The sequence below is a fragment of the Staurois parvus genome, unplaced genomic scaffold, assembly GCF_062004578.1.
Source record: "Staurois parvus isolate SC_StPar_1 unplaced genomic scaffold, SC_StPar_1.0 ptg000094l, whole genome shotgun sequence".
Taxonomy (NCBI): Eukaryota; Metazoa; Chordata; class Amphibia; order Anura; family Ranidae; genus Staurois; species Staurois parvus.
In genome coordinates, this window is record NW_028317890.1 from 1,874,499 (window position 1) to 1,892,160 (window position 17,662).

The 17,662-nt window shown below is 45.2% G+C and overlaps 1 protein-coding gene across 1 annotated transcript in view; it reads left to right on the forward strand.

Moving 5' to 3' along the window:
- Nucleotides 1-9,042: 9,042 nt before the first annotated feature.
- The window catches only part of MCU (mitochondrial calcium uniporter), a 171,768-nt gene continuing 163,148 nt past the window's right edge, over nt 9,043-17,662 (forward strand). The window contains exon 1 of the mRNA XM_089670731.1: nt 9,043-9,199. Coding sequence (XP_089526857.1) covers nt 9,089-9,199 — 111 coding nt within the window. The 5' untranslated portion in view covers nt 9,043-9,088. The remainder of the gene's footprint in view (nt 9,200-17,662) is intronic.

Below are 17,662 nucleotides of genomic sequence, written 5' to 3' on the forward strand. Positions count from 1 at the left end.
AAATACCCCCCTTTCTTTGGAAAATTATGAGATAAGTATTTTTTTGTTTGTGTCACAAAATTGTCAGTTTAACAAGCTATTTCTCACACACTACATAGCCATTCTTACAATTACAAAAGCATTCAACTAATCCTCCCGTGTATGGGGATACCACAGGTGTGAGACTTTGTCACAGTCTAACCACACAGAGGGGCCCACAATCCAAGGAGCACCTTCTGGCTTTCTAGGAGTATAAACTATGCATCTAATTTCCTTACTGCCTATCATATTTTTGGAGGCCCTGGAGCACCAAAACAGTGGAAACACCTACAAAATGTGACATTTTTGAAAGCAAACACCCCAAGGTATTCTCTAAAAGACATAGTGAGTCTTTTGAAAATGTATTTTTTTTGCCACAAATTTTTGAAAAATTGGGGAAAAATTAAAATGTTTTTTTTTCTTACACAAAGTTGGCATCAAATAACATATTTCTAACACACAGCATATGAATACTTCTAATTACACCTCAAAACACATTCTACTATGCCTCCAATATGTGGATACATATGTGTGAGACTTTTTCACAGTTTAGCAATATAGAGGAGCTCAAAATCCAAGAAGCACCTTTAGGCTTTCTAGGGGCATAAACTAAAATTCTAATTTCCTGGCTACATATCACATGTTTGGAGGCCCTGGAGTACCAAAATTATCAAAGTTATCAAAAATTAAGGGAATAGATCATAGTGCAACCCCATAAAATATGAACACTTTATCACCACTCATCAAGTGATGTGAGGAAACATTTTGATTGATGGCTGTGATGTGCTTTTGATTCATTACTTTTGTGAGTGCATTTTTTATTTGAATAAAGTGTTCATATTTTATAGGGTTGTACTATGATCTATTCCCTTTATTTTTGATCACATACACCTTAATTCCACTGGATATCCAAGAGCATGTTCCCTTAAAGGGCCAGAACTAATGAAGTAGCTACTAAGGATCGGTAGTGGATAAGCAGAATTTGGTTTCATCCCTAAGCGTGTATGACCTATTTGTTAGGTAAGGGAAGAAGGTGAGTGCATGGTGCATTGTGCACCTACACGGTGATAGGAAACACCACAATATAGTCGCCACGGTGGAGAAGGGGCAGACTGACAACTCATGGGGCCCCCGGGCAATAGGGGATCATGGGGCCCCTGTGTCCTTGCCCACACTCAAACCACACCCAAAAAAGCCTATGAAAGGTACCAGGGGCATCTCATGGGGCCCCCTACTGACCCCGGGCCCTTGGGCAGTGCCCAAGTACCTGAATGGTCAGTCCGCCCCTGCAGTGGACTATTGCATATATGTTCACCATAATTTGGAGTCACATATCATTTGTTTAATGTGAGTGGATACTGTAACACACTTAATTTTTGGTTATATAAAACGGTGTTGCACTATGGCATGTTTTATTTTGCATGAATCTGGAATCTAAAGAAGCACAATACGTGGAAGGAACATATCATGGATCAGAAATTTGGAGAAACATTTCCCTTATAAAGCGAGTTTTTGTCCTATTATAATCTATAGGTCAATGGTCAAGGTGAGCAGGGAGTGGGGCCACAAGTCAAGCACGGTGTTGATTATTGCTGGATGATAACACAACATATACTGGATTGGACGTTTATTATTGGAAAAACATTTTCTTGGACTGTCACTTTATGTTTCTAAAGCTTATGGTTCTATTTATGATGAGATAGCGCACCACATTTTTTTCATGTATGTAAACAATACAGTTCTCTTCCCTGTCAGCTCCTGCACACTGCTTTGTATGGCTCTGCATAGCAGTGTGCTTATAGTTGAAAGCACTAGCACAGCACACTGTGAAACAGCACACAGTGTGCTGGGGAACAGACTGACCCAGGAGGGGTTATTGTACTGGGGAACAAATTCAGTCTGTCTACAGTACAACTTCCCCCCCCTCCCCAGGTCAGTCTGTCTCCAGTTATATGATGATGCTGTACTGGTGGCAGTACGTTAAAAACAAAATTGTGATTTTTTTTTTTTTAAGTTCTTTAAAGCGTTACTAAACCCAGGACCCTGCATTCACTATATCTGGTCTTCCACAGTACACAGAACATGGAAATGCAGTTATTTTAGTAAACATATATGCTAAATAGTATATATATATATATATATATATATTTCTCATCAGTAGTTACAGCAGTCTTGTGACTTCTATCAGTGTCCAGCAGAGCACATGTTAAAGCTTGTAGGAGGAGTTTTCATTCTCCTTTGACTGCCCTATGAGGCTGCATGACCCCTGACTCCCTGTCTGGACAGTGCTAATTGGCCCTGTGCTGATCACATGCCCCCTCCCAAAGAAATAAAAAAACTCTCTAGCAATACATACTAAACTGAGCATGTGCAGAGTGACTCCTAGAGCTCTGTGCTATCAGAAGATGGACTGGGGACAGTAGAAGAAGGGGAGGATCAGAGAAGACAGGATCAAGCAGCGTTTTTACACAATGCACAGGATTAACCCCTTAGGTTCCACAGTGAGTATGACAAGCATGATTTACTGCATATACAGTACAGGCAGATTTCACTGTTATGGGTTTAGTAACGCTTTAATTTTCCCGAAATTGTGTCTTACTAAATATTGTGGATTGTCTACTTTCCAAAAAAGGATCATTTTGGGATTTTGGGGGGGGGGGGGGTTATTTGTACTATTGTGGCATTTTCGGGCCTCAAGAAATGAATGAGATAGGCCGACAGTACATCAGGACTGATCGATTTTCAGATAAATACCATAGTTTGTAGACTCTATAACTTTCCTACAGACTAAATAATATATACTTATTTGGGTTATTTTGCCAAAGAAATGTTCCAGTATACATTTGGGCCTAAACTTATGAAGGAAGATTATTTATTTGCAAAATTTTATAACAGAAAGGAAAAAAAAAATATTTTTTTTTATTTGCAGTCTTTTTTCATTTATTTAGCAACAAAACAGTGCTGATTAAAGTGTTATTAAACCCACAATAGTAAAATCAGTATATGCAGTAAAGCATGCTTGTTATACTCACTGTGGAACCTAAGGAGTTAATCCTCTACATTGTGTAAAATTACTGTTTAATCCTGACTTCTCTGATCCTCCCCTTCTTCCAGTACTCCCCTCTTATCTCCTAAGACATATTGTTTTTTTTTTCTTGGGAGAGTGCATGTGATCAGCACAGGGCCAATCAGCACTGTCCAGAAAGAGGTCAGGGGTTATGCATCCTCTTAGAGCAGATAGAAAACTCCTCCTACAAGCTGTAACCAGTGCTCTGATAGAACACTGGACACTGATAGAAGTCACAGGACCGCTCTAACTGCGGATGAGAAAAGGTATTTAGGCGGTTTATACAGTGGATATAAAAAGTCTACACACCCCTGTTAAAATGTCAGGTTTCTGTGACGTAAAACAAATTGCGCAAAGATATAAATCATTTCAGAACTTTTTTCACCTTTAATGTGACCTATAAACTGTACAACTCAATTGAAAAACAAACACATTTTTTTTGGGGGGGGGCAGTAAACGAAAAAAAAACCTAAAATAATGCGGTTGTATAAGTCTGTATACACTCTTATAAATGGGGATGTAGCTGTGTTCAGAATTAAGCAATCACATTCAAAATCACGTTAAATAGGATTCAGTGCACACCTGCCATCATTTAAGTGTCTCTGATTAACCCCAAATAAAGTTCAGCTGTTCTAGTAGGTCTTTCCTGTCATTTTTCTTAGTCGCATCCTGCAGCAAAAGCCATGGTCCGCAGAGCGCTTCTAAAGCATCAGAGGGATCTCGATGTTAAAAGGTTTCAGTCAGGAGAAGGGTACAAAAGAATTCCAAGACATTAGATATACCATGGAACACAGTGAAGACAGTCATCAAGTGGAGAAAATATAGCGCAACAGTGACATTACCAAGAACTGGACGTCCCTCCAAGATTGATGAAAATACGTGAAGAAAACTGGTCTGGGAGGCTGCCAAGAGGCCTACAGCAACATTAAATAAGCTGCAGGAATATCTGGCAAGTACTGGCTGTGTGGTACATGCGACAACAATCTCCCGTATTCTTCATATGTCTGGGCTATGGGGTAGAGTGGCAAGATGGAAGCCTTTTCTTACAAAGAAAAACATCCAAGCCCGGCTACATTTTGAAAAAACACATCTGAAGTCTTCCAAATGTATGTGGAACAATGTGTTATGGTCTGATGAAACCAAGGTTGATCTTTTTGGACAAAATTCCAAAAGATATGTACATCACCAAAAGAACATCATACCCACAGTGAAGCATGGTGGTGACAGCATCATCCTTTGGGGCTGTTTTTCTTCAGCTGGAACTGGGGCCTTAGTCAAGGTAGAAGGAATTATGAACAATTCCAAATACCAGTCAATATTGACACAAAACCTTCAAGCTTCTGCTAGAAAGCTGAACATGAAGAGGAACATCATCTTTCAGCATGACAATGACCCAAAGCATACATCCAAATCAACAAAGGAATGGCTTCACCAGAAGAGGATTAAAGTTTTGGAATGGCCCAGCCAGAGTCCAGACCTGAATCCAATCGAAAATCTGTGGAGTGATCTGAAGAGGGCTGTGCACAGGAGATGCCATCTCAATCTGACAGATTTGGAGTGTTTTTGCAAGGAAGAGTGGTCAAATATTGCCAAGTCAAGATGTGCCATGCTGATAGACTCATAGCCAAAAAGACTGAGTGCTGGAATAGAATCAAAAGGTGCTTCAACAACGTATTAGTTTAATGGTGTGCACACTTATGCAACCATGTTATTTTAGTTTTTTTACTTCCCTCCACCTAAAAGATTTCAGTTTGTTGTTCAACTGAGTTGTACAGTTTATAGGTTACATTAAAGGTGGAAAAAGTTCTGAAATGATTTATCTTTGTCTCATTTGTTTTCATCACAGAAACCTGACATTTTAACAGGGGTGTGTAGACTTTTTATATCCACTGTATTTACTAAAATAATTTAATTTCCATGTTGTGTGTACTGTGGGAGACCAGAGACAGTGAATGCAGGGTCCTGGGTTTAGTAACACTTTATATACCACCAAAAGAAAGCTCTATTTGTGTGAACAAAATGATAAACATTTCATTTGAATACAGCATTGCATGACTGCACAATTGTCAAAGTGTGACAGCGCTGAAAACTGAAAATTGGCCTGGACAGGAAGGGGGTGAAAGTGCCAGGTACTGAAGTGGTTAACCCCCCCCCCCCCCAAAAAAAAATCTATATTACTGCAGTTTACCGAATCTTAGATATGGTGGCTGTATTAATTTCTTTTTTTTTAGACCAGTGCTTCTCAACCTTTTGCCAGTCACGACGCCCAGTTCAGTCACGTGTTTTCTGTCTTGGGCTTGGTCCACATTACTGCATGTCTGGGAGCATGCACAAAACCTTGTGTGCTCCCGGCATGCAGATGAATGCACTGATCTTTAGCAGATGCACAGGGGTGTCATTAATTCTTAATTGTACCCCCACACATTGGCAAACACAGTGCATTTTTGGTGCCGCATGGTTTAAAAAAGGACTTCTTTACCTGTGTTTCTGCGGGTTGGGCACTGAAATGAATTGGCTGTCCTACATACAACATTTAGCCACACAGATGTGAACCAAAGGCTCATTCACGTGTGAGGTTGGGGGATAGTAAAACCATGCAATTGAGCTGCGTTTTTAGCCAGGGCTGCGCACTTGCTGTGGCCATGGCTGGAATCATACCCCCAGGTGAATGAGGTTGTGCTGCAACTACGTGCAGTTTAGAGGAGGAGCAGGAACTTGGTTGGATCTGAATGCCTTTTTCAGCCAGGATGCAGTAACACCCCGATGAGGCTGTTTTAGACCTTTTTCTCTTTATTTTCAGCTGTTATCTGGCCAGTATACCTATTAATTTTCAACTTCCTTTAGCCTCCCTAGCGGTCTGATTATGGCAGTATTTATGTGCTCAAAGCAGTACATTTTTTTGCATGGAAATATGTATTTTTTTTATTGTAGGCCTGTAATTTTTAGGAATAACTCACTGAAATCTATCCGAACAAGAGTCTAGTAAACATCCCGGGTATGTTAAAGTTTGAAACACAAAATCATAATTTAATAAATAATCATAAAAAATATTAATATAATAATAATAAATTTATTTCAATAATATAATCAACCCAAAAACACTGAAATTTGAAATATAGCGCCAAGTTCGCACATCACTGAGCAAAGTCGCAAAATCGTTTTCAGTGTCTGATGACGAATTCCCCACGAATCATTATCACTGAATTCTGCAAGTGGTTCTAATTTACTATCGCTGTTCTCTAGCTGGTCTAAAACCGATTTTGACCTAAAGAGATGCTTTTTGGACGCCATGGACATTTCTCAGTTTCCAGGCAGAAAGAACAGTCAAAATGCAGGCAGGGTACAGGACAAAGCACTAGGGACAAAATGTATGTGAAATGGTTTGATACAGTAATGTAATACTATGTGATTTTAGTGTATTTAGTGAATGTCACTTTTTCACATTTTTTAATTTCCCGCCAGTTCCGTCCCCCGTACGTCCCGGGGAACGGAACCCAGAAGACGGATGCCGGCAGGTCGAGCGGAGGACATTACAGGGGACACTGCAGGACGGACATTGCGGGAGCAAAGAACAAGGTAAGTGAAGAAGGGATCCCGGAGCAGTACCGCATGGTAAGCCCGAGTGTAGCTCGGGGTTACCGCTTGTGGTGCTGAAACTTTACCCCGAGCTACACTCGGGAATACTGCCAGGGAGGCTAAGAAACCAAGACAAAAGCAGCAGATAGACCAGACTTCCTCACCCTTTTCAATGCAGAGGAACCCTTGACATAACTTTCCAGTCTCAGGGAAGCCCTGCTAAAAATGACTCTATCCACAATTCATGATACATCAGTGTGATAGAGGTAAGAATGCTCCTTACACTTGTGGTCATTGGGAAGAATAACCCCCCTTGCAGATTGCTAAAAAGCTCAATGGTGTCAGTGGGAACTTACCTGAGAGGCAAAAATTGCTCAAGGAACCCCTGGAGGAACCCTGGTTAAGAAGCCCTGAGTTAGAGAGTTGGAGCAAACCATTTAACACTGACAGGGGTGCTTACAATGGTCAGTTTTTATTCATTTATGAAAAACCTTTATCCCATAAAGAAAAAAATAACTTGCTGCAACTCCCTTGTTAAAGTGTTAGTTGAACTTCAGCTTTATCTTGTTAGTCAAGTCCATCTAAATCCACCACCACCCATTCCCCACACTGACAGTGCTGCTGTTGAAAGGTGTTGCTGTGGTTCCTCAAGAGTCTCTAGGACAGAATTTGTTTTGGTGACAGGATCACCGTGTGAAAATAAATGAAAAAGACCTAAAAATGAAAACAAAAGCAGCCGCCACATGTAAGAATTGGTATGCTGCAACATATAAAAATGTTGTTTTTGGATTCAATACTGCTTTAACCAGGGGCGTCCCTAGGGTTGGTGTCACCTGGTGCGGTAACACTTGGTGTCACCCCTCCGACGATCCCCGCAGGATGGATCAGATCTGCGGATTGAGCATAATGGATCACAGTCCGATCCATTATGCTCCCCAATCCGCAGATCCGATCCATCCTGCGGGGATCGTCGGCTTGCAACTTATACAGGGTTAACTGATCTCTCCACAATCTCCACCTAAAGGTAAGTTTTAAAGCAATCCGACGATCCCCGCAAGATGGATTGGATCTGCAGATTGGGGAGCATAATGGAACGGACTCGGATCCATTATGCTCAATCCGCAGATCTGATCCATCCTGCGGGGATTGTCAGCTTGCTTTAAAACTTACCTTTCCGTGGAGCGGGTCTGGTGTCACCCCGTGCGATAGGTGTCACCCAATGCAGTGCGCACCCCCTGCACCTACCAAGGATGCCACTGGCTGTAACTTAGACAGAGTTCCTTCTCTTGCTATCAGCCTCCTCCAAATTCCCAGATTTCTTTTTTATTGCAGTTCTCTGACTTCCTGTCTGAGGGTGGCTACGTTCTTTTTCCATGACTCCGCTGTGTATAGAAATGTGGCCATCCTGTATTACTGGCTCCCAAGATGGACTAGGGACTAGCGACTATGGGAGGTATAGTGTGCAGAGCAGGGGCGGACTGACCATTTGGGAACTCGGCACTGCCCAAGGGCTCAGGGTCAGTAGGGGGCCCCATGAGATGCCCCTGGTACCTTTCATAGGCTTTTTTGGATGTGGTCTGAGTGTGGGTGAGGACACAGGAGCCCCATGATCCCCTATTACCCGGGGCCCCCATGAGTTGTCAGTCCGCCCCTGGAGCAGAGAGCAGTGCCCATGACCACAACTAACATACACTGCTTGTTCAATACAAACACAAGTCAGTGGAAAAGGAAAGGTTCTGGAGATCATGAAGACAAAAGACACAAATGAGTTCATGTAAAAGAGATTTCGGGTGATTAGGTAATGGATGTGTATGGATTATTTGGGCAGAATGAGAACATCGTTTAGTGTCACTATAAGGTCATCAGATTCATGTTGCCATTTGCCGATCTCTTTCCATCCGATCATATCAGCCGATTGATCTGTGTGTGTGTGTGTGTGTGTAATATTTCCAGAAAGCTTTGCCACCCAGGGGTTAAACCTGCAGGAACGGAGTGCGTGGACACGGCACTTGTTGCCGAATGTGGACGATGAGAAAGCACTTCTGTCCACCCAGAGAGGACATGCATGTGTGGAGAGGTCCGGGCTACACTTGCGATTCTAGATGGGACCCTGTCAGCCGGCATTCTCCGCTAGGATCTGCACTAACTCCCCGTCTTCCTTCACACTTCACCATCCCTGGCCTCCCCAGACACATCCCCCGGTGGGCGGTCCGCCCGATGACAGCCTCTGCTCCAGCCCCGCCCACTTCACTATAGTCCCAACAAGCCTCCCAACACCTTCACCGAGCGAGTTTCCCCACTTCGGCCACGCCCCGCTGTCACTGCGCTCACTCGCTCATTGGCCCCAGCACTTTTGAGCGGCGTGTTTTAGTCCCGCCCCAGCCAGCGCCGCTGCGCGCCCAGGTCCGGAGCGCTTCCAGTTGAGAGATGGCGGCCGCGGCAGGTAGATCTCTGGTGCTGTTGCTCTCCAGGAGCGGCGGGGGGCTGGCGGTGCGCTCTCCCGGACTCGGAGGCAGCAGGCACCGGCCTGACAGGACGGTGAGTGAGGAGCGGGGCTGTGACGGGGGAGCTCCGGGCCGGGGACGACGGTGCGGTCTGCTGTGTCAGGACGAGGAGGGAGGCGCCCCGGGGCGGGGTGTCCAGGGAACTCCCGGCTTGTGCTGCAGCGGTTGCTTTAGTAACTCGGCGGGGCTGCTGCTGACAGCGGGCAGGGAGCCTCCCTGACTGAGGACACTTCGTACTGCACGGCTGTCCATCCATGTGCCGCCCCCGACCTGCTCTGCTACTAACTTTACCGATCCCGGCCATGGCACAGTGCTGCAGTACCGGGCTGTCCACCTGAGGGGGGCTCTCCTCCCTGGGATGGGGGGCAGACCTGGCATCCTTCACAGGGATCCCTGCAGTCTCAGCTGTCACTGCTCCCTCCATCTCCTCCACTGCAGTCCTCTCCTGTGATGGGGATCCAGCAATGTGTGCCCCCAACATTCCCTGCATCGGGGGTCTATGGGGGAGTAGACATTGATCGGGGGGGGGGGGGGTGGCAGGCCCCCCTGCACACAGCCGGCTCATGCATGGGCCCCAGGACATGGGAAATCAGGAAGTATGATTGGCCCTCCCAGGAAGGGGCTTATGTTTGCAGATCATGTGCAGAGCTCCCATCTCCCTGTCCTGGGATCATTGGATCCAGTGCTGCTTCCTCCTCTCTGTACATGGAGAGCTGCACCATGCCTGCACTCTGCTGGGTGGATGGGAGACATCTGATCACAGTGCTACTTGTGTCTGACAACTGTTATTATAGGTGCTCATAGCTGGCGCTTCTGTGTAGTTTGGTTTTTTTAACTGGATGATACTAAAAGATACATTTTTATTTTTTGCTACACTGTTTCTGTAGCTCAGTACATTGGTGTGGTATGGCCGGCCAGAGAAGTGGACACAGTGTTGGTGTCATGTGATGAAATCATGGTATTGCTGGGTTGCTACACATTTCTGTATTGGATTGAATGTAATGTCTGCCTGTTCAGTTACAGGTATAGGCCCTGGTCCCTCTTCTACCTATTCCTGTAAAAAAAAAAATTAAAATTAAATATTGATATGTAGAAAAAAAAATAGAGGTATATATCAGCAATACACTAAATTAGCCAATGCCTGGCCCCTACTAGCAGTATACTACGAGGCCAATGCCTGGCCTCTGCGGGCGCCGTGCAATGCGGCCAATGCCTGGCCTCTGCGGGCGCCGTGCAATGCGGCCAATGCCTGGCCTCTGCGGGCGCCGTGCAATGCGGCCAATGCCTGGCCTCTGCGGGCGCCGTGCAATGCGGCCAATGCCTGGCCTCTGCGGGCGCCGTGCAATGCGGCCAATGCCTGGCCTCTGCGGGCGCCGTGCAATGCGGCCAATGCCTGGCCTCTGCGGGCGCCGTGCAATGCGGCCAATGCCTGGCCTCTGCGGGCGCCGTGCAATGCGGCCAATGCCTGGCCTCTGCGGGCGCCGTGCAATGCGGCCAATGCCTGGCCTCTGCGGGCGCCGTGCAATGCGGCCAATGCCTGGCCTCTGCGGGCGCCGTGCAATGCGGCCAATGCCTGGCCTCTGCGGGCGCCGTGCAATGCGGCCAATGCCTGGCCTCTGCGGGCGCCGTGCAATGCGGCCAATGCCTGGCCTCTGCGGGCGCCGTGCAACGCGGCCTCTGCGGGCGCCGTGCAACGCGGCCTCTGCGGGCGCCGTGCAACGCGGCCTCTGCGGGCGCCGTGCAACGCGGCCTCTGCGGGCGCCGTGCAACGCGGCCTCTGCGGGCGCCGTGCAACGCGGCCTCTGCGGGCGCCGTGCAACGCGGCCAATGCCTGGCCTCTGCGGTGTTATCCTACATAATAGTCTGACCCAGTGATTTTCTGCCTTACGCAAACTGATTATAATATGTACAGATATACATATATTTATGGTCCTCATGTGTAAGTCTGAAATTCATTGAGTTAGTCTTATGCGTGGTGTAGCCCGGCGCTGGCGGGGGCCGGCCAGTGGCCACGTAGCCCGGCGCTGGCGGGGGCCGGCCAGTGGCCACGTAGCCCGGCGCTGGCGGGGGCCGGCCAGTGGCCACGTAGCCCGGCGCTGGCGGGGGCCGGCCGCTGGCCACCTAAGCAGTGCTGGTAGAGGCCACACTGTGTTTGCAGTTTCCTCTTCTGGCACTTCTCAGTCTGCACTCTGCCAGACTTGCATTTCAGTGCTATTTTTGGTAGGAAGCATCTCATTAATAAAAGATGACAGTGTTAATATGGAACATCTTTTTGGAAACGTCTTTCCGTGAATGAGCAGATTTAGTGTTTGCTGATGGAGTTGCTGGCTGCAGCGTACAGGAAATGACATTTTCATGACCAGGCTGGGTCAACAGACGCTTTGCTGTGTCTCTGCATGCTTATATGTCATTTTTTTCTCTGCCTGTTCAGATGATGGTTTCTTTTATATGATTCTTCGTTTTCTTAGACTTGGTAGAGAAGGATGACAGGTCAAGTCTGCTTGTATAATAGAATTTTAATGTTGAGCTATCCAGTTTTTGTTCTTTTTAGCTGGTGATGGAGGTCAGTGTGGTCGGCTGTGTGATATATATAATTGGTGTGCTGATATATGCCATAGGTTGGCAGGAACATGCTACTTCATGGAACTTGGTACTTTATTTTAAAGCTGGTGATTGTTCAGAATATTGCATACTAATATTGTATTAATAATCCTCACATGCTGTAATGTGTTGGCCAGAATTTAGCCCCCCCCCCCCCCCGAAAGCTATTAATGTAATGTTTTTCATGTGTTTTACAGACTGAATAAAAACTGGACATGCAAAATATAGAAGATGCTCGTGCTTATTTTCACTTTTTCTGAAACTGCTAGCTCCCTGGCTGTCATGCTGAAGCCCTGGCTTCATTGATTTGTTTTTGTTGTTTTTTCTGGGGCGGGGGGGGGGGGGGGTCCTCATTGATTTGAAAATCCTATGTGGGTCATAAAAGCTGAAAGAAATGGCCAGAAATCTTTATCTACAATCCTGACCAGATCAGTGGCTCAGTGTATTGATGCAAGAGGTTCATTCCAACAGCCAGATAATTGGCTTTGTCAGTCAAGCAAGGGTAGCATTCATATTCCTCACATGAACATTTAAAGTGAACCTTCGTGTGCTAGGTTTGCTTTACTCCCTCCCCACCCTTCATTCCTTAGTAGTGAATACTCATCTGTACTTGCCCCCCACTATGTTCATCTGCAGGTAGTGAAGAAAACACCAGGTACTTCTGGATATAGAGGTGCATGTGACTCACTTCATGTGAAAGTACTGGCCATTTGGGGAGAGTTCATAGCCCTTTATAACAGGCCAGTTGATTGAGTTATGGTTTACTCAGGTCCAGGGGCAGACTGACAACTCATGGGGCCCCCGGGCATTAGGGGATCATGGGGCCCCTGTGTCCTTGCCCATACTCCAAAAAGCCTATGAAAAAGGTACCAGGGGCATCTCATGGGTCCCCCTACTGACCCTGGGCCCTCGGGTCGGGCAGTGCCCGAATTTCCAAATGGTCAGTCCGCAACTGCTCAGGTCAGCTTTGCCCTGCATGAAGATGAACTGGAAACCTCAACCAGGTGTAGAAAATCCAGCCAAGGGGTGATCTGCACCAAACTGCAGAGAGGTGTGTTGGCGTTTACCATAGTTGCAGGCCTTAAGTGACTGCCATGCTTTCCTATATACTAATCAAGGAATTTGGTCCCTGTTGAATGTGGTGGTTATAGTCTAGCTTGGACCTTCAGTTGTACATATTTTAATAACTAAGCATGTCCAGAACATTACTATGACTAGTAGTTGGCCACATTCAGTTGGACTTGTTATGTGAAATTGAAGATGTTTTGCTAGTCATCCAGGAAGGCATCCTCATCTCTTGAGACGGGTAGCAAAAAGTCTTCAACATTGCAGAAGAAGTTCAGTTGACTTGAACAAACTACTTCCAGCTATACCATGACCTGGATAAATTAGAACTTTCAAAGACATCACTAAACTGCAGTTGTAGAATTGATTGGCCTAACACAAGGGTAGACCACTTCGGCACTCCTGCTGTGGTGAAGCTACAAATCCCACCATGCCTCTTCCTCTGGGGGTCATGCCTGTGGCTGTTAGCCATGCAGTGTCCCTTTAGATTTTCACCACAAATGGCTTGCTGAGGTTGCCTACCCCTGGCCGTAGTATATTTTCTATCATATCTGCCCACATTTTACTAGTAGCACTTAGCCCAAATGTTAGGGAGCTCAACCAACTGGATTCAAAGTGAAAATTAAACCAGAGAAGTGTACAGAATAGTAAAGGTTATTGACCAGCAGGACTTACAATTGTATGAATTTGCTAGCAGGTTCACTTAAAGGGTAAGACACCTTAAAAAAAAAAAAAAAAAGTGAGGCTAGTCAAGAAATATGGATATCCGGATGATGACTATCTCTGCCCAGGGGTGGACTGACCATTTGGAAACTCAGGCACTGCCCGGGGTCAGTAGGGGGCCCCATGAGATGCCCCTGGTACCTTTTTCATAGGCTTTTTGGAGTTTGGGCAAAGACACAGGCCCCATGATCCCCTATTGCCTGGGGGCCCCATGAGTTCTCAGTCCGCCCCTGTCTATGCCCTTAATTTTTTCTGCTTGGTAAGAGAACATTTTTGTGTCTTTAGCACAGAAGTCTTGGATTGTGGAGCACTATTTGCGTATCTTACTTTTTCCGAGAGAGACTGTCATCTTGGCCATTCAGGCTACTTTCACACTGATCCTAGTAAAAACATTTAAGTGTTTTTTTTTTTTCCACGTTTATACCACATTTTTTTTATTGACCATGACTCAAACGCACTGCAGGTATGTTTTTGCTGCATTTTTGCTGCATTTTCCATTTATTCAATGGGAAGGTGTGTTTTTTGGTGCTTTTTATTTTTGCACACCAAAGCTGCACTAAAAATGCAGCAAGCAGGATGCAAAATAAAAACACACCTAAACTGCAATGGATCAGTGTGAAGATTTCCATAGGAAAAAAGTGGGGAGGAAAACGAATCTGTGTGAAAGCAGCCTAAATTGACAGTTTTTATGAAAGTTTTTGACTCCACTGAAAGTACATGCTCCTGTCATTGAAGAATGAGTAGGGATCAGATGTGCCCTTTCAGATGCTTATGGACCTTCTGATGGAAAGTGAAGGAAGGATGTGTCCTCACCTGTTCCTCAGATATGTGAATTGGCCATATTTCATTCTAGGTCTAGTTGGTGAGACCTATTCTGTGTTAATTCAATGCTTTAATATAGGCTACTGTATAAAATGTTAAACTATTGCTTAGTAAAATATTAAACTACTATATGAAATATTAACATTTTCTGCAGTTCTCATTCTTCATATTAGTTATGTAATCGGCCATTGTGAAGTAAAATGTATATTAAAGAGGACATGGGAATGTGTAAGCCTAGATCCGCATGTGTTTGACAATCCAAGTTTGGGATTTTGTTTTCTATTCTATTGTGTGAAGTTTTGACTTTGTTATAGAAGAAGATTGTTACTTGAAAATATCAGTAAAAATCAATGAAACATTGTTTCAACCTTAACAATAAATACAGGAAAGTGGAGATTCTGATGGCTGCATGACATTTGGAAGAAGATCCTAAGGTTGCATCTTGGTGTCACACACCAGCAGTTACATTTAAGTTGACTTTCTTCTTCACCATGATTAAGGCTCTGTTCACACTCTTGCAACATAAGATCTGACTTGTGAAACCCAAAGTCGCAGGACATAGGAAATGCCATGTATCTCTGAGAGCTGTTCCAATTTTCAATTCTGAAGTCACTGCGACATAAGGTTTTCCGCACTACTTTGATGCGACATTGATACGGCTTCAGTGCCAGTAGGTGTAGTATTATTATTATACAGGATTTATATAGCGGCAACAGTTTGCTCTGCGCTGTACATAATAATGGGAGACAGTACAGTAACAATACGATTCAATACACGAGGGGATCGAGGGCCCTGTCCCTTGAAGCTTACAATCTAGGAGGTGTAAATGTCTTAAAGTCGCACTGAAAATTGTGCGACTTTAAAGTCGGCTAGTGTGAACTGAGCATAGGAAAGCATTACTCTCTAGTAAAAGTCTATAACAATGTTGTTTAGTATGAGCAGTTAAAGCAGAACAAAGCCTTTTTTTTTTTTTTTTTGTTTTGAATTGCAAACTATCTAAAAGTGCGAGTTAGGCTCACTTCACACTAGCTTTGTCAGCAGGCGTCAGACAGGCGTTTGGGAAGCGTTTTTAACGCTTCTCAAATGCCTGTGAAAATTCTGCACATGGCAGCACACAGTGCTGTTCACACTGAAGCATTAGTGTTGCGTCCTGGCCAGGGCGGACTGACCATTGGGGAACTCGGGCACTGCCCGAGGGCCCGGGGTCAGAAGGGGGCCCCATGAGATGTCCCTGGTACATTTCATAGGCTTTTTTTGGGTGTGCTTTGAGTGTGGGCCCGGGAGCCCCATGAGTTGTCAGTCCGCCCCTGGTCGCAGCAAAACTGACGCCTTGGGGTTTATTTACTAAAGCTGGAGAGTGCAAAATCAGACTCCCTTCTGCATAGAAACCAATCAGCTTCCAGGTTTCATTGCCAAAGCTTCATTGAACAAGCTGAGGTTAGAAGCTGATTGGTTTCTATGCAGAAGGGAGTCTGATTTTGGACTCTCCAGCTTTAGTAAATAAACCCCCTTGTGTCCAGTCAGGAGGAGTTGAAGCCTCCCATTCAAGTCTATGGTGCTGCTCTGCAAACGTCTGGCAGGCATTTATGGTGCGGTTGCAGAGCGTTAATACCATTTAACTTCATTATAGGTGTTTGTGGTGTGGTTTTAACGCTTGGCAAATGCCTATCAACCGCCTCAAAACTGAGGGAGGTGTTCTGTAATCTTAATACACTTCCTTTCCTGGATCACAGCACTGATCCTCCATAAACCGTACAAAGAGTGAGTGTTGTCACCCTTGGACAGGAAGTGAATTAATGTCAGACCGGTCAGGTGAAAATAAAAGGGTATGGGAGCCTAAAATGACAACTTCATGAAAACAATGCAGTGTCCATAGCAACCAGTAAGATTCCACCTCTTGTGTTTCTAGGGCAGGCAAGCTTGAAAAGTAAGTTTTCATTGCTCTGGGCAACTTCAGTCTGGAGATGGTGGCCAGCAGCGTCTTACAAACCTTGATCTGGATGCCTGAGAGACTTTTGGTGAATCCTGTTGTGTTCTCTACAGCAGCGTTTTTCAACCACTGTGCCGCGGCACACTAGTGTGCCGTGAGATATTGTCTGGTGTGCCGTGGGAAAAATTCCAATTTCATCTGTAACATGTGGCTTCGGCTCACAAATAGACCAATCATTAGAATCTAATGATTCAGTGGTCGGCAAGCCGCGGCTCGCGAGCCACATGCGGCTCTTTACCCAGTCTAATGCGGCTCTTCTGTGTGCCGGGCGCCTGCTCCCCTCCCTCCTCTCGGTCGGCCGCTCCCCTGCCTCCTCTCGGTTGGCAGCCCCAAAAGTCCGCGCGGACCTTTTAATCCGGCTTGCGGATGTGGCTGTCAGGATGTGTGTAGGCGGGGCAGCGTGCCGAACGTGAGGGGAGGGGAGCTAGGCTCCTCTCACAGTCCGCCCTGAAGACCCGAACGGCGCGGGAAGACAGCGAGAGGAACGCAAAAGGTAAGTGAATTGACACGGGGGACTTGGCTTACTAGAAGGGGGGGGGGGAATAGTACTGTGGGGGATGAAATACTATATGAGGGATGAATTACTTTATGAGGGATGAAATACTATATGGGGGGATGAAATACTATATGGGGGATGAATTACTATATCAGGGATGAATTACTATATGAGGGATGAAATACTATATGGGGGGATGAAATACTATATGGGGGGATGAAATACTATATGGGGGGATGAAATACTATATGGGGGGATGAATTACTATATGAGGGATGAAATACTATATGGGGGGATGAAATACTATATGAGGGATGAAATACTATATGAGGGATGAATTACTGTATGAGGGATGAAATACTATATGGGGGGATGAAATACTATATGAGGGATGAAATACTATATGAGGGGATGAAATACTATATGGGGGGATGAAATACTATATGGGGGATGAAATACTATATGAGGGATGAAATACTATATGAGGGATGAAATACTATATGAGGGATGAATTACTATATGAGGGATGAAATACTATATGGGGGGATGAAATACTATATGGGGGGATGAAATACTATATGGGGGGATGAAATACTATATGAGGGATGAATTACTATGGGGGATGAATTACTATATGGAGGATGAATTACTATATGGGGGATTAATTACTATGCTTACTATGGGGGAATATTACTATACTTACTATGGATGACACATACACATCATTCATCTACTCTTGGTCCGGCCCCCGGGTCCAATTATAAAATACTTTATTATTTCATAATAAAGTAATTATAAAA